The following is a 17,131-nucleotide window of genomic DNA, read 5'->3' as shown; positions in this document are numbered from 1 at the left end:
CATTCCAGAGACCAATTCAGGTGGCCCGCTGGCCTCTCCTCGATGGAGGTTCTGTGGGCATGGCTCGAGGTTAGGATCGAACAAGAAGGTTGAGATGACCCTGTCCACTTCTGAGCGGGTCGAGCAAAGGTCGCTGGGGCTCATCTGCGTTTTCTCCCCTAGCTCTGTTTGATGTGAGGTGGCCTCAAGCCCTTCGTGGGCCAACCTTCGAACCCCGGTCGATTGTCACTCATGTTGAATGAGACGACTATCACTTTGTGTCGTGACACAAAGCATTGTGATGCAATAATTGCATATGCGATGCTTGGATGTATGAGAATGGATGAATGAATGCTCATGCACCAGAAAAGTAAAATGAGTGTTGGTAAAGTTACCTCGATGGCTTGTGTGACGGGTTCAGGGAGCTCTTACCGGATATGTTCGAGTGGAATGCGGGTCTGTCGTTCGTGACATGGTCGGCATAACCCGCATGGGGCATCCTACTGGTCCTTACCCGTCTCTTGACAGTAGCCCAAGCCGTTCGATCGACTTGGGTGACCCGCTGGCACAGGACTTACCTCAATGGCTCGAGTGACGGGTTTGGGGAGCTCTTACTAGATATGTCTGAGTGGAATCTGGGTCCATTGTTCATGATGCAGTCAGCATAACCCACATGGGGCATTCTACTGCTCCTTACCCGTCTTTCGGCAGCAGCCTGAGCTGTCTAGTTGACTTGGGTGACCCACTGGCATAGGACTTACCTATGGAGATAGACGATGAGACCGTCCCCCCAAAAGAAATTAGTTAGGCAAATAAGCCAGGCGGCAAACTCGTAATAAGTGGACAAGTTCTTAAATTTTGTTATGGCCAACCAGATTTTTAGCCCTTCTCCCCTTTTTGTATAAAAAGGTTAATGCATTCCGACCCTTTCTGTCATTAAGGCCGTAAAGCTCGAGGTATGGGTGAACAAACTCTGATCATGCTGGTAAGCAAAAACGCCGTAGCCGCTGGGGCATAGGTTTCTTGCAGTCCAACTAGTTTTACTCAGTATTTGTTTCCGCAATCCTTGCTTCTAGATCTTAACGAGAGAGGGTTAGGCACAATGAATGTTTTCTCGGTGGATATACTCTTAAATGCGTTTTGACTCTTTCTGTAGTTAAGGCTTAAGAAGCTCAGGGTGCGGGAAAAAACTCTGATCATGCTGGTGAGCCAAAACATCATCGCCGCTGGGGCATAGGTTTCTTACAGTCCGACTAGTTTTACTCAGCGTTTGTTTCCACGACCCTCGCTTCTAGGTCTTAACGTGAGAAAGAGTCAGGCATAGAGAATGTCTATCGAATAGATATGCTCTTATCAGCCCCAGAGTGAGGCCCAACCCCCTACCGTTGCTGGGTCAGGTGTCACTAAAGATCAAGGGGTTGATAGCGAAACTGATAAGAGAAAGCATATGTAAATTAAGGTAAAAGCGACGTAGCTGTTTGATGTTCTAGGCATTGACAAGGACTTTGCCGTCGATGGTCCTGAGCTTGTAGGTGCCTGGTTGGAGCACTTTCGCAATGACATACGGTCCCTCCCACGGTGGAGAGAGCTTTTGGCGGTTCTTGTTGCTTTGGATGAGGCAGAGCACTAGGTCCTCGATGTTGAAGGCCTAACCCTGCACTTGACGGCTGTGGTACCGATGCAACACTTGCTGGTACTTGGCCGAGCGGAGGAGGGCAATGTTGCGCAGTTCATCTTGCTTGTCCATGGCATCCTTGAGGGATGCCTTGGCTCCCTGTTTGTCATACGCCCTGACCCTCGGTGCTCCATAATCGATGTCAGTTAGGAGGATAGCCACAGAACCGTAGACCATGAAGAATGGTGTGTAGCTGGTGGCCCGGCTGGAGGTCATCCTTAGGCTCCAGAGCACCATGGGAAGCTCCATGACCCATCGTCTGCCAAACTTGTTCAACCGGTTGAAGATCCTAGGCTTGAGGCCTTGGAGGACCATGTCGTTCGTGCGCTCGATTTGCCCGTTCTTGCGGGGGTGCACCACGGCGGCCCAATCGACACTGATGTGGTATTCATCGCAGAATTGGAGGAACTTTTTTCCGGTGAACTATGTGCCGTTGTCCATGATAATGGAGTTCGGGACCCCAAAATGATGGACGATATCAATGAAGAATAGCACGGCTTGCTCAGACTTGATCACGGAGATCGGTCGAGCCTCTATCCACTTTGTATAGCCGCCAAGTGATCCAACCAGATTGAGCCCCCAGACCATGAACGACCATGTGATAGGGATCGTTTGGAGTGCTTGGGCCGATAGGTGGGTCTACTGAGCATAGTATTGAGACCCTTCACAGGTGCACACAATCTGTTCAGCATCGGCTACTATGGTTGGCCAGTAGAAGCCTTGTCGGAACATGTTTCCGACCAGGGTCCTAGGTGCGGCATGGTGCCCGCAGACCCCACCATGGATATCACTCAGCAAACGCTTCCCATGTTCGATGGGGATGCAGCGCTGTAGGATCCTAGTGTGGCTTTGCCTATAGAGTTCACCCTTAATGACGATAAAGGACTTGGCACAACGCGCGAGCCACCGAGCCTCCATTTTGTCTATCGGCAGCGCCTCACGGAGGAGGTAGTCGAGGTAAGGCATCCTCTAGTTGGCCAGAGGGTCAGGCTCTATCGCTGGATCCTCGTCAAGCTCCATGACTCCAGGGTCAGATGGAGCCAACAACTGATTAGCCCCTGAGCCCAGGGCAGGTGGCCTATCACCGGTCTGTTCTGGCTCCTCATAGTGGACTGAGGGTTTGTACTGATCGCTGGCAAAGACACACGTCGGCACCGGCTCTCGACTGGATGTCATTTTTGCTAGCACGTCGGCCGCCTTGTTGAGACGCCTTGGGATGTGATTGAGCTCAAGACCGTCAAACTTGTCCTCCAGCTGGCGGAATTCTTGGCAATACGCAACCATCTTGGCATTGTGGTAGCTTGATTCCTTCATGACTTGGTCGATGACCAGCTAGGAGTCGCCCCAGACGTCAAGCCGTTGGATACCCAACTCGATGGCTATGCGTAGGCTATTGATGAGTGCCTCATATTCAGCCACATTGTTGGAGGAGGGGAAATGGATGCAAACTGTGTACCTCATGCGTATCCCAAGGGGCGAAAAGATGACCAACCCCGCACCAACGCCTTTCTTCATCAGCGATCCATCAAAGTACATCGTCTAATACTCTTGGTCGATGACTGCTGGCGGCATTTGGATCTCGGTCCACTCTACAATGAAATCAGCCAGCACTTGGGACTTGATGGCTGTCTAGGGGGCATACGAAATGCCTTGACCCAACAGCTCGAGTGCCCACTTCGTGATTCTTCCCATGGCATCCCAGTTTTGGATGACCTCATCGAGAGGGAAGGATGTCACAACCGTCACCGGATGCGACTCGAAGTAGTGACACAACTTCCTCTTGGCGATAAGGACAGTGTATAGGAGTTTCTGGATTTAGGGGTAGCGAGTCTTAGAATCGGACAAGACCTCTCTAATGAAGTACATGGGATGCTGTACTTTGAGGGCGTGTCCCTCTTCTTCTCGCTCTACCATTAGGGCAGTGCTGACCACCTACGTGGTGGCCCCAATGTAGAGCAGAAGTGGTTCCCCATCGGTCAGAGGGGCTAGAATCGAGGCCTTCGTCAGGAGCTGCTTGACCTTGTCAAGTGCCTCCTAGGCCTTGGGCGTCCACTCGAAACGGTCGGCCTTTTTTAGAAGCCGATAGAGGGAGAGACCTCATTCGCCGAGGCACGAGATAAAGCGGCTGAGCATGGCAAGGCACCCTGTAATTCGTTATACCCCCTTTATGTTCTGAATCGGGCCCATCCTCATGATGGATGTGATCTTCTCTGAGTTGGCTTCGATGCCACGATCGGAGACGATAAAACCCAGCAGCATACCCTTTGGGACCTCGAAAATGCACTTCTCGGGGTTGTGCTTAATGAGGTTTGCTTAGAGTTTCATGAAGGTCTGCTCTAGGTCATCCATGACCTGGTTAGCCCATTTGGACTTGACCATGATGTCATCTACGTAGGCCTCAATGGTCCACCCGATGAGATTCTCAAAACACTTGAGCATGTAGCATTGGTACGTAGCCCCCACGTTCTTCAGGCCAAACGACATTGTGACATAGCAGAACGATCCGAATGGGGTGATAAAAGATGTCATGAGCTGGTCAGACTCTTTCATCGTGATTTGATGGTACCCGGAGTACGCATCAAGGAAGCAAAGGGCTTCGCACCCTGAGGTCAAGTTGACTACTTGGTCTATGCGTGGCAAAGGAAATGAATCCTTTAGACACACTTTGTTGAGACCCATGTAGTCAACACACATTCTCCATTTCCCATTCTTTTTTCATACAATAACGAGATTGGCTAACCACTCAGGGTGGTATACTTCCTTGATGAACCCGACCGCCAAAAGCTTTTGCAATCTCCTCACCGATGGCCCTGCGTTTCTCCTCATTGAAGCGACGTAGGCGCTGCTTCATCTACTTGGAGCCTAGCCTGATCTTCAAGGAGTGCTCGACGACTTTTCTCGGAATGCCTAGCATGTCCAAGGGTCTCCATGCAAAGATGTCTGTTGGTGTGGAGGAAGTTGACAAGTGCGCTTTCCTATTCGGAGGAAAGCTTGGTGCCAATGCACACTACTTTGCCCTCAGAGCCACTAGGGTCTGTGAGGACCTCTTTGGCGCCTTCTATAGGTTTGAAAGACTCGGCCGACCGCTTGGGGTCGGGTGCTTCTTCGATGGCCTCTTCCCTGATGGCCGCAAGCTCCTTGGAGGCGACAATTGCCACAGCGTGTTCGTTGCACTCGACCTCGCACTCATAGGTGTGCTGGAAGGAGGTCCCAATGGTGATGACCCCACATGGACCCAACATCTTCAACTTTAGATAGGTGTAGTTGGGGATAGCCATGAACTTCGCGTAGCATGGATGTCCCAGGATGGCATGGTAGGTCCCATGGAACCCGACCACCTCGAAGTAGGAGTCTTTGTCCTATAATTGGTCGGATTCCCGAAGGTGACAGGTAGATTGATCTACCCAAGTGGCATGGCCTGCTTTCTAGGTATGATGCCGTGGAAAGGCGCCCTGGTCGGTCAGATGTGCGATCGGTGGATGCCCATGGTGTTGAGCATTTTAGCATACATGATGTTGAGGCCGCTGCCTCCATCCATCAGCACCTTGGTGAGCTGCTTCGTGCCGATGATCGGGTCGACCACGAGCAGATATCTTCCTGGTGGAGGGACACTTTCCAGGTGGTTGGTCCAATCAAAGGTTATGGTAGACTCCGACCATCGGAGGAAAGAAGGCATGGCTGGTTTAGCTGTATAGACCTCGTGACGCACAAGCTTCTAGCGGCGCTTGGAGTCATAGGCCGCTGACCCTCCGAAGATCATGAGGCAGCCATCCAGCATTAGACATCTACCATCCTTCCCCTCGCCGTCGTCTGTGGCCGGCTTGGGCTCCTTCCTATGCTCCCCTTTGTTGGAGCCTTCGGACAAGAACCACTTCATGAGGACACAGTCCTTGTATAGGTTCTTGATGGGGAAAGCGTGGTTTGGGCATGGCCCTTCGAGCAGCTTCTTGAAGTGGTCCAGGGTACCCTTGGTGGGCTTCTGACCCCCCTTGCTGTCGGTGGTGGCCATGAGCGAGCCCTAGCATCACTGCTTGTTCTTATTTTTGTTGACACGATTGGAGGCGCCTTCGCCGGCGTCCTCATCCCGCTTTGCCTTGCCTTTGAGGCGGTCAAAAATCGCTCCGACTGCCTCCTCGCCCGAGGCATGGCTGGAGATGATGTTGAGGAGCTCCTTGGTGGTTTGCGGGCCCTTACATCCTAGTTTGTGAACTAGGGACTCACAGGTGGTCCCAGACAGGAAAGCTCCTATGACATTGGCATCGGCGACATTGGGTAGCTCGTTGCACTACCGGGAGAAGCGCCGGATGTACCCATGAAGAGTTTCCCCGGACTTCTGTTTGTAGTTCTTGAGATCCAATGGGTTCCTAGGGTGTGTGTGTGTGCCCTAGAAGTTTTCCACAAAGATCTCTTTTAGGTCCGCCCAACTTTGGATTCGGTTGGGCGGAAGGTGTTCCAACCACGTTCGCGCCAAATCGGCCAGTAACAATGGAAGGTTGCGGATAATGAAATCATCACTATCCACTCCACCAGCTTGGCGAGCAAGCTGATAATCCTCGAGCCATAGTCTAGGGTTCGTTTCCCCAGAGTATTTTGGGATATTGGTCAACGGTCGATACCGCATTGGGAAGACGGTGTTGAGGATGTGTCGGCCAAAGGCCTAAGGTCCTAGCAAGTCAGGGCTTAGGCTTCAGTCCTCGCCGCTATCATAGCATCTGCCATGACAAGGGAGGTAGGCATGGCTAGCCTCCTCCCTTGCATCACCATAGGTACACCTGCGGGCGTCGAGGGTGTCGCGCGCGTCATGGTGGAGGCTAAGACGTTCATGCACTGGGACCACGGTGTGTGGCCTACCACCTTACCGCATCTGGTGGATTGACACATCCTTGTCGGGTTGCTCTAAGGGCGTGTGCTGGATGGCGTCAAGCTCATGTCATCGGGACAACGAGCTCTTGGACTACTGTGCCGCCGCACGCTCGACTAGCATGCGAATCTCACAATGGGCCCGACGATCCCCAGATGTCGCTAGCCCCAGAAGCCCCTAGAGTAAGGCCACCACAGCAGCGATGTTCTGGCTTGCCCAGGTGAAGTGTGGGAGGGCTTCATTGTCCTCAATGATCCTCCAATTCACATCACGGGCAACGGTGCACGTGCGCCCGCCGACTCTGTGGCGCTCGATCTCTCGCTTGAGTTTTGAGTGTTCCTGCTCAAGCTAGAGTCATGTTTCCTCAAGCTCTTAGTGCTGGGCCTTCAGCTGCTCTACCCACAGGTGAGGTCAGGCCCCTGCATCCCCCTCGACCTCATCATTGAGGTTGTTTGTTGGGGTAGCCTCTCCCTCTTGGATGCTTTCGACATATCCCATGGGGGTACCTACCATGAAACCTTCACGCGAGGGGTGATGGCTCCCCCTACTAGAGTCAGAGTTGGAGGGCGTCTCCAACTCTCCTACGAGGAGGTCATGGAAAGATTCCATGACATATTCGGTCATCCCCATGACCTCGCCGTTCATAGGGGATGGGGAGTGCATTGTGCCACAAGGTGGCCAACAGTCTCTACGTCGTTGTGTAGGCCGAACGGGAGCATTGTCGAGGCGCTCCGGATGAGGTATTCCAGGGAGAGCGGCTCTCCTCCAGCAAGCTATGTCATGATGTTGGCGAACGAGAAGGTGAGGTGGCCCAGGTCCTCTCGGGACGGTTGGGGTCCCATGAAGGCACCGAGCTAGCGCTCGAGCCTCCCGTAATCGAAGCCGAGGAGCTGGTCGTTCCCGAGGGCATGGGCCTTCGGCATGTGCAGCTGTAGCTCCTCAAGCACCTCGGCGATCACGTCGAGGCCAGCGGAGTGGAGAGGTTGGATGGTGGTGGTGAAAGCTCTAGTTTGGTTTTGGTGAATTGATGAAACCCTAAGTGCTAACCTAGTTTATCAAGTGATCATGAGATAGGAAGCACATTCCAAGTGGAGAAGCAAATGAAGATCATGACATGACGACGGTGATGCCATGGTGATGATCAAGTGCTTAGACTTGAAAAGAAGAAAGAGAAAAACAAAAGGCTCAAGGCAAAGGTATAAATTGTAGGAGCCATTTTGTTTTAGTGATCAAGACACTTAGAGAGTGTGATCACATTTAGGTTTGATAGCCGTACTATTAAGAGAGGTGAAACTCGTATCAGGAATGCGGTTATCAAAGTACCACTAGATGCTCTAACTCATTGCATATGCATTTAGGATCTAGTGGAGAACTAACACCCTTGAAAATGTTTGTGAAAATATGCTAACACATATGCACAAGGTGATACACTTGGTGGTTGACACATTTGAGCAAGGGTGAAGAAGTTAGAGGTGAAATGGAGTTGGTCGCAAAGATGCTGGCGTCGGTCAAAGGACCGAACGCTGGGTCGCTCAGCGACCGGACACTGAAGGGCTGCGTTCGGTCATATTGTCGGTTAGCACAGTAAGAAGTCACAGTGTGACCGAACACGTCCGGTCGGCAAAAGTCGGTTTTGGAACCTTACTGTAAATGACTGGACGCTAGGTGTTCAGCGTTCGGTCAACTCAAGCGCAGTGTCCGGTCAAGACTGATGACCGTTTAAGTTAGGACACGTGGCTGACTGCGAGCGACCGAACGCTGGGGGCTCAGCGTCCGGTCAGCTGACCAGAGCATCCGATCAGCCCACGTTATGCCCAGTGAAGGGGTATAACGGCTCTATTTCGTGGGGGCTTCTATTTAAGCCCCATGTCTGGCTGTAGCTCATACTCTTGGCCATTTGCATTGACATAGCAACCTTGTGAGCTTAGCCAAAGCCCTCCCACTCTTCTCCATCATTGATTCATCATCTTTGTGAGATTGGGAGAGAATCCAAGTGCATTACTTGAGTGATTGCATCTAGAGGCACTTGGTGTTCGTGTTTTGCTGCAGGATTCACTTGTTACTCTTGGTGGTTGCCACCACCTAGATAGCTTGGAGCAGCAAGGATCGTCGAGCGGAGGTTGGTGATTGTCTCTGGCTCCGATCGTGGTGATTATGAGGGGTTCTTGACCTTTCCCCGGTGGAGCACCAAAAGGTACTCTAGTGGATTGCTTGTGGCTTGTGTGATCCTCATCTTGTGTTGGTTGTGCGGCACCCTATTAAGGGTTTGGCGTGTGATGCCAATTAGCGCGTGAACCTCCAAGTGAGTGAATCACCACAACGAGGAGTAGCTTGCCGGCAAGCAAGCGAACCTCGGTAAAAATCATTGTGTTCATCCTTTGATTCCGAGGTGATTGGTGTTCATTGTTATTCACTCTTGTGATTGATTGGTTCCTTCATCTACATGGCGGTATAACCTTCTTGATCACTCTCTTTACTTTACCGCAAACTAGTTGACAAGCTCTTTAGTGTAGCTAGTTGTGAGAGCTTGCTTGCTTGGTTGATGTGGCTCTTTAGTTAGCCTTTGAGAGCACACTAACATAGGGTAGTGTCATAGCTATTGTGTGAATAGAGACTATCTAAACTAGAATTGTGGTAGGTGGCTTACATTTTGAGTAGGCTAGCGCTTCTCTTGCTTCGCCTCATAATTGTCTAACCTTTTTGTTAAGTGTTGTTGTAGAAATTTTTATTAGGCTATTCACCCCCCTCTAGCCATTAGGACCTTTCAAGTGGTATCAGAGCCGAGGTCACTATTATTTGAGGCTTAACAACCTTCATTGTTAAAATGGCTCAAATCAACAACACCAAGAAGCCACCCAAATTTGATGGCACAAATTATCCTTATTGGAAGTCAAAGATGACCACACACATCAAGTCAATCAATAGAAAGGTGTGGAAGGTGGTAGAAACCAAAATTGAGATGGGTGATCCAGAGAATTCCACCGTGGCTGAAGAAGTGCTTCTCCAAAACAATGACATTGCTCTAAGTGCTATTCATGATGCAATTGATGAGAGAACATTTGAGCAAATCAAGAATATTGAGATGGCTCATGAGGCATGGAAGAAGTTGGAGGAATCATTTGAGGGTACTCAAGCCATGAAAGGTGCAAAGGCTTACATTCTCAAGGAGAAGTTTGCAAGCTTCAAGATGAAGGAGGATGAGAGTGTGCCGGAGATGTTTCATAGGCTTCAAGTGCTTATCAATGATCTCAAAGCACTTGGAGAAGAGGTGAAGGACAAGGACTTCTCCCACAAGTTCTTGAGATGCTTACCTTCAAGATTTGGCACATTGGTCACTATTCTAGTAAGGAGTGGTTTGGACACCATGACACCAAACCAAGTGTTGGGAGACATCATGACCGATGATACATATAGAGATGAAGATGAGAAGGAAGAAAAGAAGGAGAAGAAAGATGAGAAGAAGGATGAGAAGAAGAAGAGTGTGGCATTCAAGGCAACATCATCCAAGGGCAGAGCTAAGCAAGAAACATCAAGTGAAGAAGATGAATCATGGGATGATGATGATGATGAGAAGATGGCTTGTGGCAGAACCTCCTAAATTATAGGGTCCACATGCGCCTGTCACTGTCCAATGACCTCTGGCGATTATGCATATGTTCCCGGTAACTTAAGAAGACTGTCGGGTGTCCTCAGAGAACCCTGAATCATCCACAATTTCCGAGTAGGATCCCATTACAGAGTCATTGCAGTATTACAATAGTTTATTCAAATATTTACATCAGAGTAAAAATAGCGTAAGTCTTATAATAACTTAGTTTACAAAACAGTTGTTTCAAGCCTTACAAACTAAGTTCGATACTTATTACAAACCATAGTAGTGGAGTGGCATTAATAACATAAAACCAAACACGCAATTTAAGTACCCTGCCCAAGGGTCACACATTTACTTATCATCTTCGATTTGGACAACAGTCATGTAGCACGGTCCAAGACAGACCTGCCCATGAGGCTCACCTACAACAAGGGTCAACAAACCCTAAGTACAAAAGTACTCAACAAGACTTAACCGAAATAAAAACTGATAAGGCTCAGGAATGTAGGCTTAGGGATTCAAGGTAAGGCTTTAGCAATGAACAAAGATCTTTTGCGTAAAAGCTCTCTAACAAGATTCTTTATATCAACATTTTATCTTCAAAAAGATCATATACAAAGCTGACATGATCCGTAATGAGATCATGAAACTTCATATCCAACACTTTCTCAAACCTTACTCAAGTTCCAGTTATTAAACTATGATGATGAACAGTGAGTTGAGTCTCCATAACCAAGGAGCAACGACGATTCGAACCGATTAAAACCCAGCTAGGAATTCTAGACCACACGACATATGCAGGTCCCCGACTTACATATATCAACCTACCCTCAGGTCCTCTAAAACAAGAACGGGTCCGTGCCACCCGAGAATACAGTACTCCACCAATCCAGCCCATTGCCACGTGGGTACACGCTATTCCCGCCATCTCTCCACTCCCAGTGCGCGAGTAGCCATTCTCGTAATAGAATAGCCAAGTTAAGGCTTACCGGAGTATGTGGTTAGTACTACAAAGTCTCACCTCATGCAATTCAACAACGGACGGACCTTAATCGACACAGGCGGAAAGAGCCCGCTCACAAGACCTCCATGTCTTGTGGCTCCCATACACCGAGTCCGCCTAGTCTAGATTTATTACTCCACATGATCATATCTCATGATAACATGAACAACCGACCGTAACCAAAAATCCATTTATATCTCGTAGGTGACCGGTGATCACCCAACTTTTATCGTTCTAAGCATGGCTAAGCATAATAAGTATCCTCGGATTGAAACGGGTAACAAGGTTGATATGGAAAAACAAGGTTGGTAATGCACCAATTAGGTTTTCACTCAACTCCTAATCACTTAATGTAGTATTGAAAAGCAAAAGCGATATAAATTTGTAAAACACAAGGTAGGTTTAAATGCATCCGGGGCTTGCCTTGGTTAACGGAAAAGTCCAGTTCTGGAGACGTTCCACCGATATCAAATCCGAGCTCAACAGACGGAGCAACCTCCTCCACAACTTGATTGACTACCACGTTCTCGTTGTCGTTCACTACACGTAGTAACAATGCCATGTTTAATATGATGCGAGATATAAAACATGATGCTTGATGATGGATGCGAAAGTTAAAAACTTGAATACAACTTTCCTTCGCGGTACAGTTACAAGCCAACAACTAACTAAACTTTTTCATAAACCCAAATACTTACTTTAAGTACCAAGAATCATTTTATACTAATGACCCAAGGTTATCACTCAATCCAAAAGTTCAAAGAAAACATAAATCATTAAGGTTTACTATTTACCTTTATGAATTAATTATTTAATTCAAAATTATGAAATAAATCAATTTTCTCCAAATGAGCTCAAAATTTTTGTGAAGACTCATCCCATGATAACTAAGTGGCAAAACAATTTTCATAATTTTTTGGATAATTATTTAAGCCTAGAAAAAATATGGAAACTCATTTATTAATTAATTTGAGCAATTTTTATCACCTTCAAAATGTACTGAAAAGTAACATTTAATATTTTTCCTAAATATTTTACATCTCGTAGATGTCACATAAAAATTTTCATAATTTTTGGAGCTCTATTTAATTCTACACAAAAATAACAAATCACAACACTATTTAAAATAATCACTGACTTTTCATTCAACACCCACGATAGGTCCATCGTCTTCTTCCCTGAGCTGAGCCACGCAAGAAAACACGGCAGCGACGTTGTCGGCCAATCAAGGCAGTAAAGATGGCGGTGAGGTGGCGCAAGATCATCGCCAGACTCGGCCGCACCGATAGGTGGACTTGGCGTGGCCTGGGATGACCCCGACCGACCTGCCCACGGCAACCAGCGACGCACATGGCTGACCGCGACGGCACAACGGTGGAATGGCAGCAACGGCGCAAAACTGATCAAGATGGAGCTGGATTTGGCACGAAGAGACTCACCATGACTTGAGCGGCTAACTAGATGAAGCCGAGATGCGTTGGAGGCTTCTGCAGACGATGGCGACGGTCACGGCGGCTCGCACTGACGTCGCGACGGCGTTCCGGCGAACAAGGCGATTCCGGCCGGTAGCAGTAGCTAGGCTGGGCTCAATCGAGGCGCAGGGGCAAGGCGAAGCTAGTGGAGAGAGCTATTGGACGGTGGAGCATTATCGACGGTGAATTTTTACCGGCGAGCAAAACTGGGTAGCGGCACTGAGGAGAAGCAAAGACGAAGACAAAGACGATGACGACCGGCTCTGCGTCTAAAGAGGAGGAGAAGAACACTTTGTCTTCACCAGGGGCAGCTCGGGCTAGCCAATCGGCTGCCGACACGACGCAGCACGAGAAGGCGCCGATTGCCACGGCAACGGTGAGGAACAGAGAGAGGAGAAGAGAAAAGAGGCACGACAGGTTACTGTAGCTCAAGGCAGTTTTTTCTTTTCTTGAAAAATTCTCTCAATCCATTCAGAATCTCAACTAGATCCTTTAAGCAAACTTGTTCAAAATAAAAAGACCAACAACTTTTCTTTAAGGTTCAGACCCAAATTCCAATTGGTTTAGACAGTACAATTTGAAATTCAAAACAGTTTGGAAACTATGGATTGAAACTCAAACAAATGTGCACTGTTCATTCATTTAAATTGAGAATTCAAATTAGTTGTTTAGCTATTTTTGAGGAATTATCTAGTAATTAATCCTATTCCAAACTATCCAACCAACTTCACCATTTCAAAATACAAGTTTTGTACCAATTCACAGAATCAAATTTGCCAACTTTTATTTAAGAAAATTGATTTGAAATTCCCCAAATAATGAACTTCCCAACATTTGAATCAATGACTTGGGCAAATTAACAATTTGTAGAACTTGATATTAGATTCAAATTTGAAACTCACAATTTAACATATTTAACTAAATTTCACAATCCAACTTTGGTACTATGGTGAAGTATACACTTTGCACTTGACAATTTGCATACATCAAACTTTTAACTGTTGAAGGATTTCCTGCTCCATAAAATAACAAAACACTTAAATGGATGTCTTTTGGTAACATTCCAAGAAATGATATCACCACTCCTATGCAACATATACATGGTGCAATTTGAATCATGAGATGCTTATATGACATGATGCTTGATGATTATGCATGATAATGACCATGATTAAAGTTTTATTAAGTACTAAACATCTGGGATGTTACATGGCTCTATTTGTCAAGAGATTTGGCAAGTTCATGGTGAAGAAGGGCTACCGTGCTAGAAGAAAGAAGTCTTCATCCAAGAACAAAGAAGAGTCAAGAAGGTGCTTCAAGTGTGGAAGCAAAGATCATCTTGTTGCTCAATGCCCATACAATAGTGATAATGATGATGACAAGAAGAAGAACAAGAAGAAGGACAAGAAGGAAAAGAAAGAGAATGACAAGATGACCTTCAAGAAGAAGAAGGGTGGTTCATATGTGGTCACTTAGGATAGTGATGCTTCTTCTAGTGATGATGATGATAGTGATGATGACAAGACCACCAAGAAGAAGGCATTTGCAAGCATTGCAATCAATGAGAAGCATTCTCTCTTCGACTCTTCATCATGCTTCATGGCTAAGGCCACTAAGGTACAAACTTGCGATGATGAAAGTAATGAAGAACATGATGATGAAAATGAAAATGAAAATGAAAATGATAATGATAGTGATGATGATGAACCTACTAAGGATGAATTAATTGACATGCTAGAGATGCTAGAGAACACTTTGACATCAAGAGAAGGGAATGCAAAAGCTTGCGTAAGGAACTAAAAGCCCTTAAGCAAGCCTTTGATAAGCTCAATGCATCTCATGAGAGGCTAGAGGAAGCCAATGAGAAGCTTGGCAAAGCTCACAAAAAGCTTGAAAAGGCTCATTCCTCTTTGCTTGATGAGCAAAATAAAAAGAAGCATGTTCATACTTGTGATATAGGCTTAACTTGTGATTTAATTGATGAATCATTATCTATGCCTATTATTGTTCCTCCCACTAACCCTTCTTGTAGCACTTCCACTTCTACCTCATCTAGTAGTGATGGTCTCACTTGTGATGCCTCACTAGTGGTTGAGAATGAGAACCTCAAGAAGGAGGTCACTAAGCTCACTCACACCTTAGCTAAGGCTTATGGTGGTGAGGACCGCTTGCTTATGTGCTTGGGTAGCCAAAGAGCTTCTCTCTACAAAGAGGGATTAGGCTATACCCCCAAGAAAGGCAAGGCGGCCTTTGCTCCTCACAAGACTAGTTTTGTGAAGAACAATGGTCGGTTTTGCACTAGTTGCAAGCAAGTTGGTCATAAAGAGCAAGAGTGCAAAAACAAGAGCAAAAATGCTAATGTATCCTCCCTTAAGCTTGATTCATGCTATATGCTTACTAAGGGTACAAATGGTGTGAAGGCTAAGTTCATTGGTAAACCATGGATGGGCTCAAAGAAGAAAGCCATTTGGGTACCAAAGAGCTTAGTGACTAACCTTCAAGGACCCAAGCAAGTTTGGATACCTAAAAATAATTGATCTTCTTTTGTAGGTAAATTACAAAGCCGGAGGAAGGCATTGGGTTCTTGATAGTGGGTGTAATCAACACATGACCGGTGATGCAAGAATGTTCAACTCAATCAACACCAATGGCAATGATGGTTATGATAGTATCATATTTGGTGAGAATGGCAAAGGCAAGGTAAAAGGGCTTGGTAAGATTGCAATATCCAATGACATGAGCATATCCAATGTGTTGCTAGTAGAGAGCTTGAACTTCAATTTACTATCCGTGGCTCAATTATGTGATCTTGGATTCAAATGCATATTTGGGGTAGATGATATAGAGATCATAAGTGTAGATGGCTCTAACTTGATCTTCAAAGGCTTTAGATATGAGAATCTATACTTGGTTGATTTCAATGCTAGTGAAGCTAGATTATCTACATTCTTGTTCACTAAGTCTAGCATGGGTTGGTTATGGCATAGAAGGCTTGGTCATGTTGGAATGAAACAATTGAATAGATTGGTTAAGCATGACTTAGTTAAAGGCTTGAAAGATATTGTGTTTGAGAAGGATAAACTTTGTAGCTCTTGTCAAGCTGGCAAACAAGTTGTAAACACCCATCCTAAGAAAAGCATGATGAGCACTAGTAAAGCATTTGAGTTATTGCACATGGACTTGTTTGGGCCAACACAATACACTAGCATCGGTGGTAACAAATATGGCTTTGTGATAGTGGATGATTATACTAGATACACATGGGTATTCTTTCTAGTGGATAAAAGTGATGTGTTTGCAACATTCAAATTATTTGTCAAGGGCATTCACAATGAATTTGAAACAACTATCAAGAGAGTTAGAAGTGACAATGATAGTGAGTTCAAGAACACTAGAATTGATGAGTTGTGTGATGAATTTGGAATTAGACATTAATTCTTGGCCAAGTACACTCCACAATCAAATGGCCTTGTTGAGAGGAAGAATAGAACACTCATTGATATGGCAAGGTCTATGCTTAGTGAGTACAATGTGAGTCAATCTTTTTGGGCCGAAGCTATCAACACGGCTTGCTATTGTAGCAACCGCCTCTATTGTCACCCATTGAAAGCGAAAACACCATATGAGCTCTTGAATGGTAAAAATCCCAACATTGCATATTTTTGGGTCTTTGGCTGCAAATGCTATATCTTGAAGAAAGGCATTAGATTGGGCAAGTTTGACAAGAAATGTGATGAAGGATTCCAACTTGGTTACTCCACTATAAGCAAAGCATATAAAGTTTGGAATTTGGATAGTGGTACTCTTGAGGAAGTTCATGATGTTGAATTTGATGAAACCAAGGGTTCACAAGTAGAGAATGAGAACTTAGAAGATGTTAGAGGCATTCAACTTTCAAATGCCATGAAGAACATGGATATTGGTGAATTGAAGCCTAGGCAAGTGAATGATGATGAAGATGATCAAGTGCAAGTGCTCTCTAACTCAAATGTGCAAGATGATACAAATCAAGTTAGTGCAAATGGCTCTCATGATAATGAACAAGATCAAGTGGCTAGTACATCATCTCAACCCAATGATCAAGCAAGTGCAAGCAATCAAGTTCCAATTCTCCAATCATCCAATATTGCAAGGGATCATCCATTGGACACTATCATTGGTGATATTTCTAGAGGTGTACAAACAAGATCAAGATTGACATCATTTGGTGAGCATTTCTTATTTGTGTCATCCATTGAACCAAAGAAGATAGATGAAGCATTAAAGGATGTTGATTGGGTGAATGCTATGCATGAAGAATTGAATAGCTTCACAAGAAATCAAGTATGGGAATTAGTAGAGAGACCAAAGGGACACAATGTGATTGGAACCAAATGGGTCTTTAGAAACAAGCAAGATCAAGATGGGATAGTAGTAAGGAACAAAGCAAGATTGGTAGCACAAGGCTATACATAAGTTGAAGGTCTTGACTTTGGAGAAACATATGCCTCGATTACTAGATTGGAAGCTATTAGAATCTTGCTAGCCTATGCTTATGCCCACAACATCA

The 17,131-nt window shown here is 46.2% G+C and overlaps 1 protein-coding gene across 1 annotated transcript; it reads right to left on the bottom strand.

Moving 5' to 3' along the window:
* Positions 1–1,627: 1,627 nt before the first annotated feature.
* Positions 1,628–1,969, bottom strand: LOC136524091 (uncharacterized). Its single transcript, XM_066517566.1, has one exon. It carries the CDS (start codon positions 1,967–1,969, stop codon positions 1,628–1,630), a length of 342 nt encoding a protein of 113 aa, XP_066373663.1.
* Positions 1,970–17,131: the final 15,162 nt, after the last annotated feature.

Source organism: Miscanthus floridulus, chromosome 18 (genome assembly GCF_019320115.1).
Source record: "Miscanthus floridulus cultivar M001 chromosome 18, ASM1932011v1, whole genome shotgun sequence".
Classification (NCBI taxonomy): Eukaryota; Viridiplantae; Streptophyta; class Magnoliopsida; order Poales; family Poaceae; genus Miscanthus; species Miscanthus floridulus.
Note: the sequence above shows the minus strand (reverse complement) of the source record. Positions and strands in the feature narration are given on the sequence as shown.